The sequence below is a fragment of the Paralichthys olivaceus genome, chromosome 23 (assembly GCF_024713975.1).
Source record: "Paralichthys olivaceus isolate ysfri-2021 chromosome 23, ASM2471397v2, whole genome shotgun sequence".
Taxonomy (NCBI): Eukaryota; Metazoa; Chordata; class Actinopteri; order Pleuronectiformes; family Paralichthyidae; genus Paralichthys; species Paralichthys olivaceus.
The window spans coordinates 619,620-637,496 of NC_091115.1; the positions used below are offsets into that span (position 1 = coordinate 619,620).

Genomic DNA, 17,877 nt, shown 5'->3' on the forward strand with positions numbered 1-17,877 from the left:
TACACTGAACCTTCAGACCGATCGCCACGGTCCGTCTGGGTGACAGGTGATGAATTCTCCAGACGACAGCAGATAAATCAAATGACAGCTCATGTGCTGCCACTGGCCTTTGTCCCACGGATATAAAACATAACTCACCATCATTTATAAAGTTTACAGACCTCTTGGGTTCGACATCGAAGAAACCAAAGTAACGAGCAAAGATAAATTCAAACTTGCAGTGTTTCTGTTACCACGAGCTCCAGAGTGAATATGAAACCAGCGAACGTGGACGACACCTGAAGTGAATCTATGTCGGGTTCTGGAGATATAAGGACATGCTTTTATTTTAAAAGGGTCATCACGAGGTGCAGCGTGAGCTCGCTCACTGGTCGAACCTTGAATCTGTCCATTCCTGAAACATGACATCAGTGTTTTCTCAGCCTTTACTTTCACATTCCCTCCATCATCAGCAGCGTCGCTCTGCTCCGTGTCCGTTATCTCGTTCCTCCCCCATCTGTCACTTCCCTCTTCTCCTCGCTGGCTCTCCCGTGACGTGACTCTAATAATAGCTCCCTGAAGTCGGGCCCCCAAGGGCCGTGTGTTGGTCTTGAAGGGCACTGCATGAATTGGCCACGCTCTTTTCCCTGCATGCTACGAGGCCTATAAATAACTGTGGAGAAAGGAGGAGGATCTGCATGGACATTATATAAGCATCCCGTGAGTTCATGAATGGGGGGGGGGGGCTTCCTTCATAAGTCCTGCAGCTGCTGCTGTAAACACCCCCCCCCCCCCCCCCCCCCCAACACACACACACACACATACTCATCCACGTGTGAATATGAAGAACAGTTGAGGAAAATACTATTCTGTGATTTCATCATCTCAGAAACAACCTCAACTCTGACGTCATGAGAGAGACGAGCTGCTGTCGTTAAATAAAGACGCAAAGTTCTATCTCATCTAATGAACCGTGAAGAAGAAGGAGAACTGTCCAGACGTCCCCACATGTTCCCCACATGTTCCCCACATGTTCCCCACATGTTCCCGACTGTACAAGTGAGTGAGATCTATTAAACTTGGATTTCTTGGAAGAATTCATTTTTGTTTCCAGACCAGGTCAAATATGTTTGAGCTTCTGGAACAATCCCAGTTTCTCTGACGTACGACTGCAGATGTTTACGTGAACTTTCTTTCGACTGATATTTATTTTCTCTCAGCTTTCAAACAATGAATCAAGAAGCATCTTTGTTTTCTCTCTTTTTTGAAACTTAATTCCACAGGAAACGAAGCGGTCAACCTGAGAGCAGGAACATTTGTAGAGCGACTGATGAATCCACCGTCAGAGCTTCACTTGGTCTGAAGGTGCGTGATGTTCGAATCGTGTCTCAGTATTTTGTTCTGGAGCAGCGAGTTTGTCTGATTAATATTTCATGTGGTTACATTAGATTTTCTCCATCTTCACTTTCCTCTCTCTCCCTCTCTCTCTCTCCATCTCCTGAGGTTTTCTCTGTGAGGTGGAGAGCGAGGAGATGAGAGGGCTGCAGGAAGAGATGGTGGCTGTGGAGAGAGTGAAGGGGGGGGGGGGGGAGAGTGATGAAGAGCCCCCTGGAAAGGAGGAAGGCTTAATGAGTACGTTGCCCCTGATTCTGGCACGAGCACGAGGCAGGAGATGACAGGACAGCGTGTTGCCGTGGGGGATGGAGCGTCGGTCTGCATGAAGCAGAGGCATCACTCCTCCTCTTCCTCCTCTTCTTCCTCCTCCCCTTCCTACTCCTCTTCCTCCTCGGGTGCACAAAGACCAGTCCACAGCTCAGCCTCTGAACACCGCAGCAGCTCGGCCTGTTGAGACGCTCACTGTGTAAAGTTCTGTGTTGTGGTCGAGAGACATCAAGATGCTGTCCGACCAATCACTGCTCCCCATCGTTTACCAGACACAAGACGTCACGAGAGAGGAAGCGCCCGGGCTCCGCTCCTCGTGTCCATCAATCCTCTGTTGTTTACGTTTGTGCGTGTCTTCCTCTGTCAGCTGCTGCAGAAGCAGTGAGGACGTTGCTTCAGGTCAATCTCAACCTCAGAGTTTCTCAAACCTCATGAACACGTGAAGAGTCTTTACAGAGGACGTTGATTGAATCTGTTTGGGATCAGAACTTCACAGCAGATTGACCTGTGAAGCTTCGTATCAGCAGCAGATCCGTGTGAGCAGGTGAAGTTCACAGAGCAACTCTCAGTGACGGACTAACGAGCTGGAATTCAAAATAGTGCTCTGGTGTTCGCAGTGTAAATTAAGAAACTAATCCTCCTCATATCGGTGCCAATCACTGCAGCAGAGGAAGCTGAGGCCTTCAGGAGCTTAGTCACTGCCAACGTCAGCTGCTGATTGGCCGAGCAGCAGCAGGTGAACAGGGGCTAAGAGCGCTCTCAAAGGTTCAAGTGCACATTAAACTTTCCACTTGGATTTTAGGTGCGGCTCTGTCTTCCATCTTCAGTTTCAGGGTTGTTGAAGCAGCAGCTGTAATCCGACACTCGGACAGTTATAGCAGCAGCGGCGGCGGCAGCTTCTCCTCCTTTGTGCCGCAGCGGCCTGCAGGGATCATCTAACACGAGATAAAGCACGGGCCAGGCAGCGACGTGTTTCAGGGAACGCCACGGGGATGAAATCATCCGAGGTGCATGTGTGCGCTCGCGTCAATGTGTGAATATGTGCGTTCAGCACTACGTCAGCTGTTTGTCCACGTGTGTCTCAGTTCTTCTCCTCGTCAACTTTCCATGTTTTCATTCTTTCGTTCACAACACGTCGTCCAGCTGCTTTAATCCCTCTGGACTCACGGCTCTGACCTGTGGACCCTCGGTCACAAATGTGACTCTTCTAACAAACAGGATCAAACAGTGACATAACTAGAACATCATCCAGGACAGCTCGCACCTTCACCACGGCCCAACAGCCTCCGTATCAAACAGCGTGTAAATCCACCCCATCTGGATCTTTATCTGGATCTTCTCAAAACTGACACACTCGTCTGAATAAGTCTGATTGTTTTCATCAAATACACAAGTTTAAAAAATGAAATGAGGAAATGTTTGAAAAAAGGCTGGGGGTCAACACAGATTAAACCAGCGGTGTTTCTACATCCGCTCTTCACCCTGAACCAGATCTGTGTGATTTCTGACAAAGACATTGGCTTCATCTAAAGTCAAACTGGATTATAATCCTGCACATTAAGCCTCTGAGGTCAAAGGTCATGAAAACATATGGACTGAAGCTCATCGCTCGTCTTTGCTTTCTGCAGATTGGCTGCACATGGATGAGCGAACACGAAGCCATTTGTTTTCTCTTCAATACATGAAGCATTTAATTTCGACCTCGGGATCAAACGTGTGGTGGATTATTCTGCACACAGGTGCTGCGTCCTGGGACTCCACACGTTTCAAACACTACGTGTCTTGACTTTTATCTGTGTTGGTCAGTCAGAGATGATTTTCTTCCACTGGCATGTCTTCAGACTAAATTTAGTTTTCAGGAATTCACCACTTCATGCAGACGACATTTGGTTTGAGCAGCCGTGCGGCGGAACGTCTCCCAGCTGTCGGACAGTTACAGTGACAAACTAACACTGGAACTACAAATATAGTTCAGCCACAACCTTCATCTGCACCACAGACTCACACACAAGGACACACTCCTGGTACACAAAACATACGTTAACACAAATTCACCTTTTTCTGTTGATTTTGTTTTATTTCAGTTTAATTCTCTGCTAGATACTTTTATTTTGAAGCAGAACTTTTATTTTGAAATGTTGCCAAACAGTTAACAGCTGTATCCTAAATAAACCCAACTCCTCTGTTATTTCTGCTTAAAAAGAATCAGTATGTTAAAAAATATTTAGTTGTAATATCATTTTTAAAACGTATTTAACGTACAATACTTAAGTTTATTTAAATCATGTGTCATTTGGTGTAAAAACGTTATTTCATCAGAGGAATCTCTTCATCGGTCTTTGTTTCTGTGTTATTAATAAAACTGGGAGCGCTTCCTGCTGATCTCTCAACTTCCTGCCCACCGCTCGTCCGTCTGCTGAGCTTCACTCCTGCTGCCAACAAACACACGCTGACCTGCGGATGTACAACCGCTCCGAAGAACCAGGATTCAACGAGAACTGAAAACTGAAAACTGAAAACTGAAAACAGGAAACTGAAAACTGAACTCTTTTAAAATGAGCAGAAGAAGAAACGTGAGGAGCTGTCCGTGGTGCTGAATGTCAAAGGTCTGCAGCAGCTTCTTCCATCGTTTCGTCGCTGATTCATCTTCAGAAAAGATTTTCTGTTAAAGACTAATAAAAAAAAACAAATCCTCAGATTGAGCTGCTTTTATGTTTGAGCTCAATATTCACTGGAGTCAAACCAGCGACGGATCAATAACCTTCTACATTACTTCTCTACATTAACCCTTTCAGTTCGAGGGAAAGTACAGCTGCAGTTAGCAGCATCTCATCAGGATTCAACTGAGTTCAACTTTAACAGCATCACTAAATATCACAGGACAGAAGGTTTTTATTGTTTTTCAGGTTGCCAGGTCCAAAGTGTCTAAAGGGTCAAAAGGTCAGAATCAATGGACTCAGCTGCAGACGTGGTCGATTCTTAAATCCGTTGATTGTTTGGAAATAAAAGAACAACTCCAGACTCGTTCTACATTCTATGAAGCTGAATACAGAGGAGAGAGTTCTCAAATTAAAGCTTCTGACTAAAACCTGCAGATTTTCCTCTGACGTCTGTACTTCTATTTAAAGCCTCTTGAACACACGTGATTCCATTTCTGAATTCTGAAGACGGTTGATAAATCCTCTGCCAGTAAAAGCACACGACTCCAGTGAGCAGAGCGTCTCTAACTTTAACGTCACATCGCAGAGCTCCGCTCACTCGTCTGACCTGACTCACAATAGAGGTGAGATTAACGTCCGGGCTCCTGTGAATTCACGCTGAGTCTCAGAAGCTCAGATAAAGTTAAAGCCTCGCAGCTTCTCCGGTTCTCGAGTTTTACAATGAAGTAAATCCTCTGCTCGTTATCTCAGTGATCAGCACACGAGGCTACGTGTTCAAACTAAATCAGATAAACAGGAAACAGTGCACGGCTTCAATCACTGAGGAACATGTGGACTCAGTCTACATCAGACCGTTATTTGTGGTTTGTATGCAATACAGACCGGAGCAGTAGGGGGCAGTGTAGGGGCAGAAGGGGAATTTTTGGTGTCATCAAGTTTTCTAGTCACAAAATGCATATCCAGCTCCGAGCTGTGTGGAGCGCCCTCTTGTGGAATACTCCTGTTACATGTGTAAACTGTACGTGAACCATCAGGCTCATCGTGCGTCCGGTCGTCTACGAGCAGCGGAACAGGAAGTGAATCTGTGACCTCGTCCGGATTTCAAACTGTCGTTGATTGATTCTTAATTAAACAGACTCGTGTTTATGAATCTAATGGTCAGTTGATGGGGATTTATTTTACTTTTTGTTTGACTCTTGTCGTCTCTCTTCACCTTCGATCAGCTCACAATGGAATGAATCGATTTTAAAAATAAATAAATAAATGGACCTGCTGTTTTCTCCCCGTTACCATGGCAACATGGAGAGAGTTAGACCAGCAGGCAAAGTGCTTCAGCAGCCAATTACAGAGTTAGAGCCACTTCCTGCTGCGGATTCCAGAAGTCAGAGAATCAGCCAATCAGGATCAGAGAATCAGGATCAGAATCAGGATCAGGATCAGGATCAGGATCAGAATCAGGATCAGAATCAGGATCAGGATCAGGATCAGGATCAGAATCAGGATCAGGATCAGGATCAGGATCAGAATCAGGATCAGAATCAGAATCAGGATCAGGATCAGGATCAGAATCAGGATCAGGATCAGGATCAGAATCAGGATCAGGATCAGGATCAGGATCAGAATCAGGATCAGGATCAGAATCAGAATCAGGATCAGGATCAGCAGCTGCAGGAACATATTGAACTCGTGGTTATATAACATGATGCAGAGGAATCATGTTTGTGACCATGAAGCTTCTTTATCACAGATGTTTGATGAATCGTGCAGAACCTGCTCCACACACACACACACACACACGCGTACACGCACGCGCGCGCGCGCGAACACACACACACACACACTCATATATAAGCGACTGTAGAAGTGACTGTGTTACAGTCTGTCTGCATTGCGTCGAACCCCCCACCTCCTCCTCCTCTCTCTCTCTCTCTCTCTCTCTCTCTCTCTCTAACCCCTCCCTCCCTCCCTCCTTCACTCCCTCTCTTCTCTCCTCCTGCAATATGCTTCTAAATGATCGCGGACGCGTCCTCCTCCTCTCCCCTCTTCCTCTCGGTGTTTTGAATAGAAAACCTCAGGAGCTCCTGAGCTGTTTGTGCTGATGCTGCAGAGTCCGCTCCTCTCCGCTCCCTCCATCCTCCTCCTCTCGCTCCCTCTCTCTCTCTCCGTCCTCCTTCTCTCCAGCATGATTTTCATTAAAAACTGTCAGTGCGGGTTTTTGCTGCGGAGCCGCGGATCTTCCTCCTCTTCCTCCACCTCCTCCTCCTCCTCCTCCTCCTCCTCCTCCTCCTGCGGGCTGCTCCGATCGACGGTGAAAACCAACACCAAGAGGATGCGGATGTTGACCAAGACAACATAGTCTATTAATATTTCAGACCTACTGCAAAGCGATATTAGAATTAAAGCCAAGTTGCGGTGAGGACGCTCCACCTCCTGTTCTCCAACTCAGCGCAGGTACGGTTTCATTTGACGTCTCCATCTTTGTGTTTAGAATGAATTCATGTGTTCATGTGAATATGTGAATGTGTGAAACCTTCATGTGACCGGACTGTACTTGATGCATGAGTGAGACCTGACGTGCTCGCACAGAAGCAGCGCAGCCGCAACGCAAACTTGATGTATGCGGTAAAAATACAGCAGATGCAGCTGCTGCGTGATTCTGCTGCTGCTGACAAACAGGAAGCTCTGCAGAGGACGAGCAGCAGAATGAATGAGAGACACCAGACTGATGGTTTTGTTTGTTCCAGGTCAGATGAAGCTGTGAGGGGAAGATGTTGAGCTCGGAGATGATGGAGATGAAGGAGATGGAGACGGAGGCTTTGCACAGCTCCTGGTCTCTTTAGGAGCTTCTACACTCCATCCTGCCCCACCTCCCTCCCCACTTCCTCACACCACTTCCTCTTCCTGTCTGTCCCACCCCCCCAGGAAAGATGACTGTGGTGTCCACAGACAACATGGATGAGACCTCCACCCTCCCGGGTCATCCACAGGACCCGTACCCGCCCGATGACGACCACGATGACCACGACTGCTGCGAGCGGGTGGTCATCAACATCTCGGGACTGCGCTTCGAGACGCAGCTCAAAACCCTCGCCCAGTTCCCGGAAACCCTCCTCGGGAACCCTAAGAAGAGGATGCGCTACTTCGACCCCTTAAGAAACGAGTATTTCTTTGACCGGAACCGACCAAGCTTTGACGCCATCTTGTATTATTACCAATCCGGGGGAAGGCTGAGAAGACCGGTCAACGTGCCTCTGGATATGTTCTCGGAGGAGATTAAATTCTACGAACTCGGCGCAGAGGCTATGGAGAAATTTCGGGAGGACGAGGGGTTTATTCGAGAAGAGGAGCGACCCCTGCCGGAGAAGGAGTTCCAGCGGCAGATCTGGCTCCTCTTCGAGCATCCGGAGAGTTCTGGACCGGCCCGGGGGATCGCCATCGTCTCTGTGATGGTTATCCTTATTTCAATAGTCATCTTTTGTTTGGAGACACTACCGGAGTTGAAGGAGGACGCCAGCGGCCGGATGCAGGTGGTAGGAAACACGACCGTATTTTATAAACCCAACGTGCTCACGGACCCTTTCTTTGTGGTGGAGACGCTGTGCATCATCTGGTTTTCCTTTGAGTTGATAGTTCGGTTTTTCGCTTGCCCCAGCAAAGCGGCGTTCTTTAAAAACATGATGAACTCTATTGACATTGTGGCTATAATCCCGTACTTCATCACACTTGGCACAGAGCTGGCTGACGACCAAGAGAACAAGGAGGGTAAAGGAGGAGGGGAGCAGGCCACATCTCTGGCTATTCTCAGGGTGATCCGTCTGGTGAGGGTGTTCAGGATCTTTAAATTGTCCCGACACTCGAAGGGGCTCCAGATTCTGGGGCAAACTCTGAAGGCGAGCATGCGGGAGCTGGGCTTGCTCATTTTCTTCCTCTTTATTGGCGTGATTTTGTTCTCCAGCGCCGTGTACTTTGCAGAGGCCGAGGAGAAGGAGTCGTTCTTCACCAGTATCCCGGATGCTTTCTGGTGGGCGGTGGTGTCTATGACGACCGTCGGCTATGGGGACATGTACCCCGTGACCATCGGCGGGAAGATCGTGGGCTCGCTGTGCGCCATCGCCGGTGTGCTCACCATCGCACTGCCGGTACCGGTCATCGTGTCCAACTTCAACTACTTCTACCACCGGGAGACGGAGGGCGAGGAACAGGCCCAGCTGCTCAACGTTAGCAACCAGAACCTGGCGTCGGACACCAACTCGAGTCGCCGCAGCTCCTCGGGGGTCAGCAAGTCAGAGTATATGGAGATAGACGAGGACATGAACAACAGCATCGATAACTTTAGGGAAGCGAACCTTAGAACTGCCAACTGCACGGCTCCGAGCCAGAACTGTGTGAACAAGGGGAAACTTCTCACCGACGTGTGAGGCAGCGTCTGACGCACCAGTGTAAATATTGTAGAAATATCTGGATGCTTTATCTCCATTGGTGCATTTTATTCTCTTCTTTTGCATAGATACATTCAAACATGTGTGAAGACTCATAGTTTAAAGGCTCACATGGTAAATTTGTACAAGTGATTTCATCCAAAAAAATAAACTAACAAGGGATTAGTTTGGCAATAGGACAAAGATCGGCAGGTGTCAGGGAAGATTTTTGATAAATGATTCTATTTATTTGAAATCCTTAATTCTGCCCGTAGAATTAAAGCTGAACAACATATGTTGCTCAGAAAGGAGCGGCTGGTTAGTTTCCATGATCTCCAGAGTTCTGCAGCGTTGTCTTCGTCAGTCTTAAGAAAATAACCCTGATGACGTCATGTGACCTTGACCAGGGACAGGGTATTTTTGGCCACGTTGCACGTGGACTTACTTTAGTTTGAGTGTTTGAATACAACCTGGTGTTAGCGTCAAAGTCTCAGTTTCCTTTTCTCCGCAGCTATTTGTGGAAACAGCTAGATGCACAAAAAGGAGCAGGATAAATCATTTAAGAAACAAGCTCGAGTAAACTTGAAGGAACCAATTCAGACAAGATAATGCAAGTGTATCTGTGCACAGCCTCTTAACAAGAAGACGATTATTTCAAAGTGCTTTACATGAGACAAAAAAGACTTAAAGACCAGAGACAACCGAGACAAAGTGACAGAAAAAAACACAAACAGGGTTTAAAAACAGACGACTACAAGATAAAAGTAAGTTAATGTGATTCAGAAATGAGAAAAAGTAAATGTTTGACCAAAGTGAGGAAGAGAATCAGAATCTTCAGAGTACGATGAATTGAGTTTATCAGAAAATCTCCTCCACACCTTCCTGGCTTTGTACCACGGACTCAACCTTTAAGATCAAAAGACAAGTCAACAAAACAAAGCCCAGCTGAGATTTGAGGAACGTGTCGGAGGACGGCTCCCCGAGGAATCACATTTCACTGGATTACAGCTGACTCATCCAGGGAAGGGTTTCTGGGGGAAAACTTGACTCCAGATGTTGAGTGAAGTTTTTCAGGCACCTTATCAGACACAAAAGAAGACGTGTGCCGAGCTCGTGGAGGATTATGTGCACTGCTGCTACAGGTCGGCTGGAGGTTCCCTGTATGATGCCATGCAACACTCCTTTATATAAAAGCATGTGGAGACTCTCTTCTCTCTTATATCAGCATGCACAAGATGTTACCTCATTTTTATTTTTACAGTCCTTTCTCTCTTCTTTGACCTTCATCTTCTCCTTTTTTGGATTTTTTCTCTCATTTGTTTTCACCAAAAGTGCACTGCTATTTATTATTGTTTAATTTATTTCGAGGCATTTACGTGTTGAATGTTAAAAATCATTATGGGAACAGGAACACTTCTTTTTCGAAGATCACGGCATGTCAAAATACTAAAGCATTATGGCCTAATTAGCTATGGTATAGCTACGTATACTCAATGCATGATGTCAGTATTTAATTGCTTGCAGTTGTGGAGGGACCTCGGGAGCTGGTGGACGATCCTCCTCCTCACTATTGTCAAGCTAACAACAGGATATGGTGCATGACGGAGCTAAAGGCCGGACGGGACAAACAAAAAGAGAAAAAACAAGAAAAAAAAATCACAAGAGACAAATCTCTTTTAAAAAAAGGACATTTCAGAAGTTACCTCCTCCTCTTTGGTTTATTTAAAGCTCTGATCTTTGACGATGAAGTGCATGGGATCATTTTATGTGACTTGTGGCCCCGTTTTTCTTTTTTTTACAACATTTGATCTTTTATTTAAAAGGTTTCAAGAAGGAAAAGCAGTAGAATTTAACACATTTCATAGATATTATCTAAAATTAGTTTCTAGTGCCTTCAACCCGTCTCATTATTGAATTGACTAAAGTGCCTCCCGTTACAACAGAAGACAAAGAGCTTACAATGTGCAGCTTAACTTCTCCTGCCATAAAGATGCACTACTCCCTGCACATCTGGAAACAAGAGGGTTCGATGTAGACAATGAAAATATTCCTTATTCCCGGGCCAGATGTATCTGACTCCTGGTTGATGACACACGGTTCAGTCCACGTCTAACGGAACAGATCATTTCAGATCAGGAGGTTTGAAAAGAAAAGTTTCCTCACATCTGCTTTGAGATTCTTAGATTCCCGTTTCTCTCGTTCAGTATTATCATCGTGACCATCACACTTCACACAACCTTCATCATTTCAGCTGCTGCTTCCGTCAAACTGGTCGAGTCAGCTGCTGGATTAGCTGTTGTAGCTGACGACATATTGACACGTGTCAGTTTTTCTCTGTTCGGTTCGGTCGCTAGCTGCGCAGGGATTTATTTCATTATTGATTTAACAGAAGTTAAACACATAAAAGTCTTGACAAGGTTTTAGCTGTTTGATTGAAATCCTCATCTGTTTAATCTGGTTTGGATCGACGCGGTTCAGAAGCTCGTTCAGGATCCTGACTGCTGTGTTTACTTCACATGGACACAGACACGGCTTGAAACTAGGAATGGAAGTTTTATTTGGAAAGTTTTGGAGATTGTGCAGATGATGCTGGGGACTATTTTCAGTGGTGGATGGATTTGGAGCAGCAGCGAGTGACGAAGGAACGTGATGTTCACAGAATCTGTGAAAAGGACAGAAGACGTTTCAGTTTGTTTCACTCTGACGAGAAGAAAATGTTTTGAAATGTCTCCAGATTTATATTTTAACGTTCAATATTGCCAGTTGCAAAAACTATCTTGAGGACGTGACCTCAGTGTCCTCAGTGTCCTCAGTGTCCTAGGTGTCCTAGGTGTCCTCAGCACAACTAAATTTCAGACGGACTCGGATCTGCAGCGTAATCAGCAGCAGCTTCTCCTCCTCACGCTGCCGGAGGCGACTGTGAGCTGAGCTGAACAGCGCCCCCTGGCTGCTCTCATCACTGCCGCTCTCTGATTACTGGGACCAATATCCTCTGCTGAACATTAGATCTCCTCTTTTTAGAATCACCTGGACACACGTTGATGTGTGTTTGTTCTGTGGTGTGTCCACGTCACTGCTGCTTCGTCTCAGAAAGAGCTGCAGTGTTTCTGACTCACGTCGTCCTGCAGCTCAGCGATGGGAGGTTTAAGAAATTATATAACAATCGATGGTTTGAAGAGTGAGGGTGCTGCTGTGAGCAGAGTTGTGACGGACGTGAGAGTCTCCTCTGCAGAGCTGCTGAACATCACCACAGACATTAGTCACTCTACACGCCTGCAAAATGGCGCTGCTGCTGCTGCTGTGTTGTTCTGAGAGCGGAGCACATGTCTGTGTGAGGGAGTTTCCTGTGGACGACGAGACGCTAACAACACGACTGAGTCGATGACCCTGAAGCTTCTGAAACCATCAGTGCTCACTGATGTGAACTGAAGGAATCCAGATCAAATGTGCTTAACGTCTCACATTTCCACTTTGTGCAAATCACTGAGAGTGAAGCTGAAGTGTTCGTCCTTCATCTTCCACATTCTGATTCACCTCTGACTTCTCCAAACTCAATGAGGGTTTTGTTGACAGCTGAGGACGACGTCTTTATTTGTTTTTCTCTCCGTGTTTCTCAACGTTAACCACGTTCTGATTCATGTAACCATGGAATCAAACATCCGGTAAATCCGGAGATTCTACTTGAACCCAAACGACGATCTCACCCTGAACAAACAGTTCGATCTGAAGAAACGTGACCAAACAACGATGTTTGAGTTTAATGAGTCTCAGGACAAACGACCCACGTTGTTCAGGTCGGACGACTTGTTCAAATTAAGACTAAAACACATTTTGATTTTAAATGAGGAGTTTGAATGAATCAGCTTGAGTTGTGGGATTTAAATAAGAATCTGCAGTTTGTCTCATTCAGAGTAGAAGCAGCTGCTGCAGCTCAGATAAACTGAATTCATCAGACTTTCAGGTTTTATACTTGGAACGTTTCCTCGCAGCTTCGGAGCCGAACCTCATCTGAGAGGATCCGTGCGTCTCCTCTTAAACTGACCTGAGAGCAGCTCGATCAGCTGCTTCCACTCACACTGATGAGACCCGGTGTGACGACGTCATCGGCAGCTCCTGTGGAATCTGTGACACCTCCATCGTTCACATTAGAACATTCAGTGACGTCACGTCTGAACGACTTCAACGCACACGCGTCGTCTGAAGACTGGTTGCTATGGTTACCTGCAGTTTGATTCCCATTATGTGTCAAAGTCTGTGATGACGAATCGATTTGAACCATAAATTAGATTAAAGATAAAGATTCGACTTTAAACCCTGAATATTAACTGAACATACAAAAATCACTTTGTTGCTGAAATGTAAAGAATCAGTGATAAAAAGTTTTAAAGGCTCGATCGTAATTTGTGTTGTTCATTTTCTTGACTGCACAAATTATGAACTAGTTTGGGAAAATGACTTTTTTCTCAAGATCGTGATTTGAGTGTTTGCAGCTTTGTGAAACACCAGTGAGCGTCCACATTCAGCTCAGCTGGGACGTTTCCACCGGTTGTGTTTTCAGTGCGTGTGAGAATCAGCTGTGTGTCATCAACCTGTTGATCTCAGGCCCGTTTTACAAACTGCTGTTGAACGTGTGATGAAAAAAAATCCCTTTAATCAAAGTCTGATGAAAAAAAGAAGCAAACACAGGTGCTACGTGTTAAACATGTTCCACAGGAGAGAACAATTAGAAACTTCACATGGAAATTAAATTCAATCTCTATATTTTCTTGACAACTCTTTTAAAATTAGTGATTCAGTTCAACATCAGGGTAGTCGGTCGTCTTGTGGTTTTAATTTCTGTTTGTTCACATTCGTGGTGTTTTTGCCGTCGAACACTGAAGGGACCAAATAATGTTTTCATCAGAGCAGCTCAACGGACGAAGATTCACACAACAAGAAGCGTTTTGTCGATCGAGGTCGTTTCTTTTTCAGAAAATCATTTAGTTTGATATGCAGCAAAGAGGGAAATCACTGGCCCTTTCAAATTAAAGTCCGGGAATGTGTATTTACACAGATTCTTATCATTTTACAAGCTTTTAACTGCCAAGTGTAAACTGCTGAATAAATCGATCATGTGATTTTAATCCGCTGCATATCAACCAGTTCTCCTACATGTGTTCTGTTCACAGGAAATTTGGAAAATCATTTTGATCGATGTAGAGTTGAAGTTCCTTAAAGCTGCATTAGTAGATTTCAGTCTCTTTGAAAATGTGAGCGAACGTGTCACTGGAAGAACCAGGTGACAGTTGTTAACGAAGGAAAGGAAAAAATATTATGCAGCTTTAACTTTCAACAGCTTTTTCTTTCAGAAACAAAGAAACTCTGCTTCGTGTTTTTAAACTGTCACACCTCTGATGATGATGATGATGATGATGATGATGATGATGATGATGCACAGACGAATTTCAGGTATGAAAATAGTCTCGAGGTGCAAAGAGAACGTCTCATCGTGTTTTCTGTCAACGTTGGAGACAAAGTGCACGAGTGACACGATGGTATCATTCAAACACATGAATGCTGCTCAGATAGTTTTGCTCACGCAGACGTTAGCGTCAGTATTATCGTTGCTTCACTGTTTCTCTCAGAACAACGTTTTTTTAAACGGTCTATTTTTAGCCGGAGGTTTATTTTGGGACTCGTTCGGTTCAGTTAAGTTCGTCTGTTCCCTCTCGTCCCGACTCACAGTGAGAAGCCAAAGTCTCGTCCTGACCACGACGATGAAACAAGAAAAGAGAATAAATGAATATGTAGAAAATGAACTGTGCTCATCACTGAGTCGCTCACTTCGCAGTACGTCCACTCTCTTTCTCTGAATTTGTTTTTGCTGCAGTACGCAGTGTCTGTCATCTGTTGGTGAGGCATCATCGTCTGTAACCTATGCAAGGTTAGTCGACAAGTTATGTCCATTCTGACGTCATCATATTACAACAGTTTCAATAAATTTTGAAAGATACGACTCTGCTGTTTGTTGATTATTGAAGGTTCAAGGAGCTAAATGTGCTTTTAGCTCAAATGTGTTATAACTCAAATGTTTTCATGCTCTAATCTAACATGTCCTCACACTGTCCATCGCTGCAGCTCCTCTTTCAGCCTCTGTCTCACTTGAGTTTAGCTCCTGTGTCGACAGACGTCGAGCAGGTTACAAACGTCAGCAGAAGATTCACATTTTCATCTTAATTAGAAGCAGAAACGCTTCAGGACGACACAAAGTCGAAGTCCAGGAGCAAACAGACGCTGGAGCACAACAGCAGCACGTGTAAATGTGACCTTACTAAAATAGTCTGGCATGTGAAGCAGCTCAGAGTGTCAGGACACGACAACACTACCACTGACACACGACAGCAGCTCAACAGACACAGTGTGGAAATTTAAATATATAGCTTCTGAAGAACTCATTAATGATTCTTCAAGCTTCACAAACACCGTCAATTATTCAGAAACGGAGTCGTCCTCAACACGTCCCTGTTCAATGAGGAGGAAGAAGAGAAATCACAAGAGTAGAAGAAGAAGAAGAAGAAGAGGAAGAAGAAGAAGAGTGTTTTCAGGTGAGTCAGAGGACGGAGGATGTTTCTGATATGAAGCAGTGACCTCAGTGAGGGGCTCGTTCTCCAGGACCCTCGGTCTCTGGATCTGGCCGAGGCAGCTGCAGTGCTGCAGCGCGAGGCCTCTCAGTGTCAGTGTTGTTGTGCAGCTCTCGTATCTGTCGAAGCTGTTTCTGTCGTATTCTTAGCTCAGTGGAGAATCTGCCGTGTGACTCAGTGTGTCCTCTGCAGCCCACAGACTCTGCAGCACCATGAGACTCAGCGTCCAGCGCCGCTGCTTCTCCCCGTGTGGAGACTGCATCACGCTTTTACAGACCGAAGCTGCACACGTATGAGCTGCAGCAGCGTCACGCCTCAGTGTTTTCTTTGTTGCACATGTTGCACGGTATTTTTTTCTCATGCACGTATGATGGCTGTTCTCACTTCTCTCCTCAGCGTCTCCGCTGCACCTGAATCCTGATGATTGTCCTGGTTTGTGTGTGTGAATCACAGCGAGGCTGCGGCAGCACTGCAGCGCTACAGCACATGTGAGTGAGACGAGCTGTTTCTGTGGAGACTCGTGAGAGAGGCAGCCCAGGGCCGAGAGCAGGTCGGGTGAGTGTGGGCGGACGAGGAACAACGCAACAGAGAGAAAGAACAGGAAACAGGAAGAGGACGAGATGCTGTTCAGATCTGCACTGAAGTCCTGACATGTTCCTCACATGTTCCATACATGTTCCTGATATGTTCTGAGGGTCTATGTGTGAGAACATGTCTCACGCTTGTGTGTGTGTTGTTCACTGCTCAGCGACACCTCCTGAGGCTCACAGGGTTCAGGTGGATGCATCATTGGCATCACAAGCTGCCAACGCCCACTTCACCCGCCCACGTGCACGGCCTCATCCTCCATCTCTCTCGTACAGTCTAACCTCGCGGCCCGGCCGTCTCCTCGAGTTTCATTTTCCACTGCAGCGTTCCAACTCTTACCTGAGTTCACGCATTCAGGCAGAGAGGAGGCGAGACGGGGGCGGTGGGACCGGCCCGGGCGTCACCAGACAGCAGAGAACAAGCAGGAGGCTCATTGGGTTTCATCGCTTCCTCCGGAGCTCTGAGCGCCGACGCCAGCGTCCACGTGGACTCACAGCGTGAAGAGGCCAAAGATCAGAGGGGGGGGAGGGGGAGAGAAGAGGACGAGCAGGAACAGTTTTATCTAAAGTACATTTTAATAATAATTTACTGGTGTTATTAACGATAACAGTGGCGACGGCGACGGCACCCGTTCATAACACGACGCCATTAAACTTTTCAGAACCACAGACTGAAAATAAAGATGGACGACACGTCTCCTCTTCCTCACGCTGAAATTCAAATCATACTGTCAAAATAAAAGCAGCTGAATTGACTGTGATCAGCTCCTGTTCTTTCAAAATAAAAGCAGCTGAACTGATTGTGATCAGCTCCTGTTCTTTCAAAATAAAAGCAGCTGAACTGACTGTGATCAGCGAACACACTGATGATCTTGATTATCTCTAATAATTCACCTCGTACAGAATCTCCTCTCACCGCTCTCGTCTTCGTGCTGCTGAACAAACCACATCCTCGTATTTGACCGTGTTTAAAAATCTCGTCTGAACCGAGTTAAACACAGGGAATATTTTTATTTCCACACCCCCCCCCCCCCCCCAGCCCCTGTGATGTTAATAAATGACGACAGGAACAAAAGTGTGTGCAGACAAACAAAACCAACGCAACCGGACAGGACCTTCCCACAGACGCCCCGTCGTAACTTTTAAACAATTCACAGTGACAGGAGACGACCCTGAGCGGAGGAACCCTGTTGGAAGTCAGCGGGCAGCGTGGTGGACGGAGCTGCCGCAGCCTGGTGTCCTGTTCCCGTCATGGATCATATGAGCTCATTAAATATTCACATCTGTACTTTCTTGAGTCCTCTACTGTAGCAGCTGTAAGAGGAGACGCGAGCATCAAGAGGTCAGCGACCTTCAGCTCGCCGGACGTCTGGACGCTTTAGAGGCTTTCAGCTCCGGGTTTTGATTTCTGCGTCAGATTTCTTGTCCGAGTCTTGAAAAGAGTTCAGTGATTCCTGGAACAAGTTCCGACTCAAACAAAGACGGAGGTGAAGTGAAGATGCTTTAATATTAAAAATCAAACGACCGGGACACCGAGCGACAGGAAACACAACAGGTTCAACTAATGTGTCACACAGGGGCAGGAAGTGAGGACACACACTGACAGAATACAGGAACAAAAAGTGAGTATGAATAATTCAGTGATGATATAATAATAATAATAATAGTGCAGTGATAGTGTGACACTGGTAGTTGTGCTCTCGTGTCATGATATTAAAATCTCACTTATACTTGAATGTGTTCAGTTTGAAGAAGAAGAGAAATCATCACATTTATACTTTAAGTTAAAGTTAGAATCATTTTCACTCATCAGCTGAACTTTGTCTCAACAACACGAGAAGATCCAGATTTTTATTTTCAAAAATCTGAATTTATCTTTTAAATCTTCACGTCTCCTGTCTGTGAGTGTGTGTGTGTATCTTGTACAGCTGTCTTTGTGAGGACCAGTTTC

General features: G+C 45.8%; 1 protein-coding gene and 1 long non-coding RNA gene across 5 annotated transcripts; both read left to right on the plus strand.

Annotated features, from left to right (window-relative positions):
* The first annotated feature begins 792 nt into the window (after window positions 1–792).
* LOC138406817 (uncharacterized) lies at window positions 793–5,451 on the plus strand. The gene is made up of 2 exons (XR_011240218.1): window positions 793–1,038; window positions 1,263–5,451. It is a non-coding gene; the product is annotated as an uncharacterized lncRNA (long non-coding RNA).
* Window positions 5,452–6,276: 825 nt separating this feature from the next.
* Window positions 6,277–16,726, plus strand: kcna1b (potassium voltage-gated channel, shaker-related subfamily, member 1b). Of its 4 annotated transcripts, XM_069520108.1 has the most exons (4): window positions 6,277–6,752; window positions 7,046–15,303; window positions 15,532–15,629; window positions 15,736–16,726. In XM_069520108.1, exon 2 carries the CDS (start codon window positions 7,229–7,231, stop codon window positions 8,717–8,719), a length of 1,491 nt encoding a protein of 496 aa, XP_069376209.1. In that variant the 5' UTR covers window positions 6,277–6,752; window positions 7,046–7,228; the 3' UTR covers window positions 8,720–15,303; window positions 15,532–15,629; window positions 15,736–16,726. The 4 variants fall into 4 exon arrangements, with proteins under 4 accessions (XP_069376209.1, XP_069376208.1, XP_019962019.1 ...); XM_069520107.1 differs by having other exon boundaries at window positions 15,532–16,726; XM_020106460.2 differs by lacking the exon at window positions 15,532–15,629.
* The last annotated feature ends 1,151 nt before the right edge of the window (window positions 16,727–17,877 follow it).

Bases quoted from the DNA above. Each gene is read 5' to 3' on its own strand.
- kcna1b (XM_069520107.1), top strand. From the start codon at position 7,229: ATGACTGTGGTGTCCACAGACAACATGGATGAGACCTCCACCCTCCCG.